Consider the following 6838-nt stretch of genomic DNA (forward strand, 5'->3'; position numbering starts at 1 on the left):
AGAGTGGGGACTGTGCTTCAGAAACGAGCCGAAGGGCATCTTGTAAGACAATTCTGGGACCGCACCAGTCCCCAAAGTAAGGGCAGTAGCAGATTGGAACGCACTGCTGAACTAGGCAGCGAGGGGCACCGCGGGGCGGGCTACAGGGCGCAGGGAGGCTGTACTGCCCATGGACGCGGACTTGCCGGTACGCAGAGAAGGGTGGTCACGCCACAGGCTGGAAAGCCTCAAAACTCACCGTTCAGGCAAAACTCATCCGTGGGCGGAAGTTTCAGGAGAAACAGGGCGTTCACATACTCTCAAAGCATCTGCAAAGTACAGTTTCTAACAACAAATTTTAGAAAATGTTTATTGGTTGAGTAATCTTAATCCCATTGAGAAATCATTTATGGCAGGCCTGTGGATCACGCCGGATTCGTGGTCCCTCCCGTGTCGCCGTGAGGTAGGTGCTGGCAGGCCCATTCTGCAGATGGGCAAGCTGGGGCTCAGAGGGCTGGGGTGAGTGAAGCTTGGAGCCAAGAGTGGGTCATGGCTGGGTCCTCACCTGCGCAGAGGTGAAGGGAGGGCTCTGGGGTCTTCATGAAATGGATGGGACACGGGTGGGGTCCCCAAGGACCCCTGAGCAGGGCCCGTCTCGCTGTATTGGGTAGAGTGTGAAGTCAGCCCAGGGAAGGGCCCCTGGGGACCTGGCACCTTCTAGCAGGCACAGCCCAGGACAGCCTGGGTGTCTGCCTCCAGGATCCTTCGATCCGTAAGTGGGTCATTCCGTCCCAGGGGACATGGATGTTGTCTCCTCCATAGCCACTGTGGTGACGTCTGGTGGGGCCCGCGGGACCTGGACAGGCAGACACGACATCCCCTTCTGTGATCAGCTCATGCTTCCAGCACCGAGATGCTGCCCGCCCTGCGTCCAGCCCGGGGCCCTTGTGGTGCTCAGGGTCAGTCGGGCTTCTCAGGCAGGACAGGGCCTCCTTTCCCACGTTGGCCTGGTCTCACACTAAGGACTCAGGGCCCTCCGAGAACTGGAACACCCCCCCCCGCCCCAACAGCATCACCCCCAGTGGGTCGGTGGGGGACGATCTGGGATACCTGGTGAAATAATCCCGCCTTCGTGGGTCCCCCTGAAAGACAGAGACACTGTCACGTCGGGGTCAGTCTCGGCGGTCTCACAGCAACGGGGCTGGAGGGACCGGAGCTCCTGGCTTCTCCCTGTGTGGCCTTCCTTGAGAGAAGGACCCTCTGGGAGAAAGGCCAGACCCGTGTGGACAGGGCTCCTTGCTGGACTTGCCAGTCGGGGAACAGGACATGGGACAACGTGGGGACACCTCCTGCCCGAGTTCCCAGTTGCCAAACCCTGTCCCTAACTCACTCCAGTGTGATGTCACCCAGGGAAAGGGAGTAAGCACTTCACAGAGGACGGTTGCCCACCCCAGGAAGCAGCTGGGTGAGAAGGAACGAGCGCTGGCCCCTGGCTGGCCCGCTCAGAGCCTGGGGCCCTGAGACCTGTCTGCAGCCTGGGGGCCCCGGGCTGAGGACCCAGGACACGTTAGCTGACAGCGGCCCGAGATGCTGGCTGACCTCCCCCATTTGGACTCTACTGGGTGCCTGCTCCCTGTTGGGCAAGCACGGGGCTCCCCAAAGGCCAGAACCGGGTCTACAGGGCCAGGGCCTGGCCCAGTGTGGAGCCCAGCGCAGGCAGGAAGGAATGAGTGAAGGCCTTGCCCACGGCGGGGCTGCTGCGGCCCCTCCAACCCAGCCCTGTGCTCCCCTCACGCTCTCCGCCTGCCCTGTGCTTCTCTGTCCCTGAGGGCAGACGGGGTCTTGGAGTCCATGGTGGGGAGTGGGCGGGGTGGGGGGGGTGCACAGCAGGGGGTTCCTGGCGCAGGGGGCCCTGTCTGCCTGGGCCTCTGGCCCCAGAGATCCCATGACACCAGGACTCCCACTCAGCGGGAAGCCCGCACCCCCAGGCCGGCACAGCCCCCCGAGAGGAGCCAAGGAGTCCCGGAGTCGCTCCTGCCGGCCGCCTGCGCCCATCAGAGGGAGAGAGCCGGGAGACGCCCCGACGGGACCCCAGCGCGCAGCTCACCGGGCGTCTGTCTCCTCCTCATCCTTATCCAGAGGCCTAGGAAGCAGAAGGCCCCTGCGGCAACACAGACGCTGCCAGCCACAGCGGGCAGCAGGGAGGAGCACGTGACGTCTGAGCTGCTGGTCCCAGGCTCTGCTTGTGTCTGCAAAGGGCCGTCGCACCTAGGAGAGAGCAGCGAGGAGAGCGCGAGCTGCTCGGCGGGGGCCTGGCACTCAGCCCCGAGGGTCCCCGAGGGAAGGCGGCTGCCCGTGGCGCGCGCTCCGGCGGCTCTGGGTGGGAGCTCCCTGCTGTGGGCAGACGGAGGGAGGAAAGAGGGGGGAAAACGGGGATGCCCCGGGAGAGGGACGGGGACGGGGACGGGGTGGGGTCAGAGGAGACGGGGCAGAGAGCCCAGATCAGGGGGCCACAGAGGGATAACCTGGGAGAGGCAGGATGGTGAGAGGACCCGCCCCTCCCCCCAAAGCAGCCACGTCTGGTCACCCCAGGTTCCCCTCAGGACCCGAGGACGGGCATTTGGGAGTCCTGCCACCTCTCAGGCTCCCTGAGAACCTCCTCGACAGCCCTCCCCTGACTCCAGATTCGCTAGGACCCCCACAGCCCCGGCATCTGAGGATAGCCCAGAACCACAGGTGCCCCGGAAATCCGGCAGCACCTCCCTCCAGATCTGCCCCAGGACAGAAGGTCCATCCTTGGCCTCCGGGAAGCTCACATCAGCTACCGTGCTGGGGGCAAGAGCCACGGGGTCCGGCAGCTGCTGTCCTGGAGGCCGGCCCACGACGGGGGGGGGGGGGGGGCCTGGAGTTTCTGCCGGAGGAGGGCCCTTATCTGCCAGGGGAGCGTGGAGGAGGGCCCCCCCGGGGACACGGAGCCGAGACCACCCCAGGGTCACCTACGTGCTCCAGGGCTGGCACTCCTCCAGGGTCCCACTGGGTGAGAAGGTCCCAGGAGGGCAGTCTTCACACACCCTGTCCTGCCGCTCTGTGCCTGGGGAACGACAGGGCCAGGCAGAGGGGGAGGGTCCGGCTAGGAGGGAAACTGGGTTCCCCCCACACACACGGGCTTGGGTCCGGGGTCTATCTCTTCAGAGGGTGCCAGGGACCAGGCTGCTCGGCTGCTGAGCAGAGAGGGCAGGGGTCGGGGCACCCGGGGTCTGCGGCTCACCTCTGGCCTGCACCCTCTGGCCGGGTCTGCAGGGCGTGTGGGGACGGCACTCTGCACAGTCGTCCCCAACCTCACTGACGCAGAAGTGGCCCTGGTTGCAGACGCACACAGTGTTCTCTGTCTGGGAGCACTTCTGCCTGGTCATCAGGCCCATGGCTGAGACCCAAGAGAAGGAGCTGAGAGTACCTGCACGGGCTGCCATGGGCAGTGCTGAGCCCCCCATCCCGGGAGAAGACCAAGCAGAGGCCTGGATAGCAGCCGCAGGCCTGTGGGCTCCTGTCCGGGGCCTGGGAACGGGTTGGCGACCAGCTCTCTGAGCCCAGCTTTGCAGCCTGCTGTGTGTGTGTCTGGGTCCAGCTGTGCTCCTGCCGGAGGACCCGGCCACGTGCACGCCCTGCTCAGCCCAAACCTGGGCCTGCGGGTGCTGGACACAGGGGTGTGTGTCCCAAGGGGCTCCGAGGGACAGGAGCGGCAGCAGCCGGGGCTGGGCAAGGAGGAGCTGTCAGGAGGATGGGGAAGGCTGTTCTCAGGAGGGGAGCCAACACGCCAGGGAAATGGCCTCGTCCCCGCGGGGCCCACACAGGAAGTGAGAACCACAGTCGGGGGGGGGGGGGGCAGTCCCAGAAGGCGGGTCCCAGCCCCAGGCCCCCCACGCCTGAAGACCCCGCGCCTCGGGCAGGCTCCCACGCGGCAAGCGAGAGCCCCTCCCCCAGCCGGCAGTGGGCCTGGGCTCAGCCTCGAGCCCCTGCTGAGGGACAGCCTCTCAGCCGCCCTCACCTCAACCGCAGCCCCATAAGACAGGTGGTTCCTCTGGGGCATCGAGGATCTGTGGGTGAGCCGGGGGCTCCAAGACCCCGCCCCTCCCTCCCCCGGCTGGACCCACAGGCACTGAGGCTTCTCCTGGGTCCCGCCTTTCCTGGGGCGGCACCACCCCAGACCACCTGGCAGGAAGAAGACAAGGGTCCAAACGCTGAGCCACAAGCAGGGGCCCTCAGGGGTGTGCTGTGGGGGTGTGGACACTGGGGGTAAACAAATTCCAGTCCCCCAGGACCAGCGGGACCCGTGGCTCGGGGGTCCATGTGACGGGTTCAGGGTGACGGGCTCCCCACGCTCTGGACAGTGCAGCGAACGGTGCTATGACCATGCTGGCCCCCCGGGCAGGCAGGTGTGGACAGAGGCGCACGTCCCTGGCAGGGTTCCCGTGCAGACACCTGTCCTGCAGACGAGGTGGGGTGCGGCACAGCGGTCCCGGCCCTGTGGGTGCCCACAGCAGCGGGCCTTGGGTCCCTAGTGGGGTGGCGGCTGTGGCCAGGGGTCCTACCTGGGTCACACACTCGGCACTGTAGGCACTCGCTCAGGCCATTGAGGTGGGCCGTGTAGGTCCCCGGGTCACAGGGGGCACACACGGTGCCAGTCAGCTCCCCACAGGCCTCCTTCACCCGGTAACCTGCGCCCAGGGGGATCTGTGTCACTCGGGCCTGGGGAGCGCCCTGCAGGAGCCCATCCCGCCTGCCACCTTGAAGACCCCAGCAGGTAGGACTCCATGCCCCGGACTGAAAGGCACCTGAGCTGTCCCCCACACCACCCTTTGTGTCCTGCTGCCTCTCACCCAAGAGGGCAGAAGAAGTGGGAACATTCTGGAAGGAGATGGAGACCTCCTGGTGTCATGTGGGCATGACTGTGCCCCAGTGCCTGGTCTGGGCCCCAGCTTCTGGCCATAAGTGGGCCAGCTGGGCCCCCAGGCCACATCCCTGTACCCTGCAGCTGCGAGGGTCTTGGGAAGGAGAGACTCAGCCCCCCCCCCCGTCTGTGCCCTGCCCCAGGGCTTCAGCTGAGCCCGGGCACTGGAGCTTGGTCCCTCCGGGGCTGCACCCACCTGGGCTGCACTTGGGACAGCATTCGGAGCCCACCGGGTACTCCTCCTCTTTGCACGGGGCCATGGCCAGAGCACAGGGGAGGGACCCCAGGAGCAACAGGTACAGGGCCTGCAGGACACGGGATCCGCGCTGGAGGGGAGGGGCGGCCAGGGCTGCCCTTGGGGCCTCGGGCTCACCCCCGAGAAATGGGGCAGCAGCAGCCCTTGGGGAGCCACAGGGTCAGAGAGGGACGGTCCGAGGAGTCACCGGCCTGGCAGCGGAGACGGGGGGCTTCAGGCCTGACGGGGAGGGGGCCTCCCTGGGGGACTCTCGTTCCAGGGCTGACTCTGCCGGGCGGCGCGGGAGGCTTCGTGTGGAGTAACCAACGGCCAGTCTGGCAGCCCGCGCGGCCCGGTCAGGGAGCCGCCCTCTCTGCGCGCGTAAGGGTTTTATCTAATCGAGTGTCGGCCAGGCTGGGGTGGGGGGCGGAGGACGCTGGCTGGGTTCCTTGACCACCTGCTTCCCGTGAGCAGCCTCCAGGACGGGCCGAGGGTCCTGGAAGGGGGGTGGGGGAAGGGTGACCACGGAGGCCAGTAGCGTTTCCGCGGCTGCTCGGCACGGCTTCCTGCCACTCTACTCCCCCACCCTCGGGGATCAGGGCGCTGGGGGCCAGGCGCTGGGTCAGCCCAGAGCGACAATGCTGGGGGACAAAAGCCCATGTGGGACCGGGAGCAGGGTCCGCGGAGAGAGCTGGGCACCTCGGGAGTCAGCACAGGGGACACCAGGAAGCGCTGGCGCGCGCACACACACACACACACACACACACACACACACTCACAGAGGCTCAGGGACTCACCTGGCTCAGGGCATCAGGCTTGGGTGCCCGGCTGCAGGGGGGCGGCTCCCAGCCTCCAGGGGGCTCCATGCCCCTGTTCAGGACCCCTCATTCCCCGGCTGCTGTCCCAGCACCCCTGCCAGCAGGCCGAGCTCGCACTCAACCCGGAACCTGCCTCGTCTAAATTGAAAGGGAAAGAGAAACTGGGGCCCCGCGAGGGAGGCTCGGCCGTCGCGGTCGGGTTCAGTCTGCCCATACCCGGCTTTGTCGGGGCCAAGCCGCCTGTGGCCGGGACCCCACAGGAGCCCACAGGGACGGGAGAAAGGGGGCGCGGGGCCGGCTGTGCAGGAGGCAGGAGGGGACCGCAAGGCAGAAGCGCTCCCAAAGGGAGGGGGAGGCCACCAGGCGGGACCACAGAGGCACAGCCCTCCTGCCCCACTCAGTGAGCCCCACTCAGTTCTGGCTGAGGAGTCTCTCCTGGCCTCCCTGTCCGTTAGCGGCCCCCTGACTTTGCCGTAGAGCTGGGCCCCCCCCAATCGTGCATCTGCGTCTCCTCGGCTGCTCTGACACCCGGTGAGCCCCCCGCGGCTGCTCCCCTCCGGCACCCGCACCAAGGCCACAAGAGGAGCCCTCCTGCTCTCCTGCTCCCTGTCACAGCGTCTGCCGAAGCAGGGTGACCGGCCCCCCAAAGGAACCCCGTCTCCCACGCACTGCCCTCTGTCAGGGATGGGGGTGCTGGTTCCCACCTACACATTCCTGAGCACAGCTCAGCACAAGGGGTCCCTCCCCAGACTGCTGGAGGCTGGGGGGGGGGAGGGGGAGCACCTTCAGTGCCCCCACCCAGGGTGGGAGTGACATTTTGCATTCCCCGAGCTGCACCCACTGTCCACCCTGTCCCCG

At 66.9% G+C, this 6838-nt stretch overlaps 1 protein-coding gene across 4 annotated transcripts; it reads right to left on the reverse strand.

Annotated features, from left to right (window-relative positions):
* Positions 1 to 324: 324 nt before the first annotated feature.
* Positions 325 to 6142, reverse strand: TNFRSF14 (TNF receptor superfamily member 14). Of its 4 annotated transcripts, XM_080800984.1 has the most exons (10): positions 5960 to 6140; positions 5620 to 5658; positions 5124 to 5232; positions 4569 to 4694; positions 3248 to 3403; positions 2980 to 3070; positions 2087 to 2247; positions 1090 to 1121; positions 694 to 835; positions 325 to 544 (listed from the first exon to the last, which is right to left on the reverse strand). In XM_080800984.1, the coding sequence occupies exons 1-9, from the start codon at positions 6026 to 6028 to the stop codon at positions 761 to 763; spliced, it is 858 nt and encodes a 285-aa protein (XP_080657110.1). In that variant the 5' UTR covers positions 6029 to 6140; the 3' UTR covers positions 325 to 544; positions 694 to 760. The 4 variants fall into 4 exon arrangements, with proteins under 4 accessions (XP_080657110.1, XP_080657111.1, XP_080657109.1 ...); XM_080800985.1 differs by lacking the exons at positions 1090 to 1121; positions 5620 to 5658 and having other exon boundaries at positions 327 to 544; positions 5960 to 6142; XM_080800986.1 differs by lacking the exons at positions 325 to 544; positions 5620 to 5658 and having other exon boundaries at positions 622 to 835; positions 5960 to 6137.
* Positions 6143 to 6838: the final 696 nt, after the last annotated feature.

This window comes from Martes martes, assembly GCF_963455335.1.
Source record: "Martes martes genome assembly, chromosome: 4".
In the NCBI taxonomy this organism is placed as follows: domain Eukaryota; kingdom Metazoa; phylum Chordata; class Mammalia; order Carnivora; family Mustelidae; genus Martes; species Martes martes.

Coding starts and splice junctions, on each gene's coding strand:
- TNFRSF14 (XM_080800983.1), bottom strand. CDS start 6,028: ATGGAGCCCCCTGGAGGCTGGGAGCCGCCCCCCTGCAGCCGGGCACCC. Junction 5,233..5,959: donor AGCCTGATGCCCTGAGCCAG/GTGAGTCCCTGA, acceptor CGTGTCCTGCAG/GCCCTGTACCTGTTGCTCCT. Junction 3,071..3,247: donor CCAGAGGGTGCAGGCCAGAG/GTGAGCCGCAGA, acceptor GTCGTTCCCCAG/GCACAGAGCGGCAGGACAGG.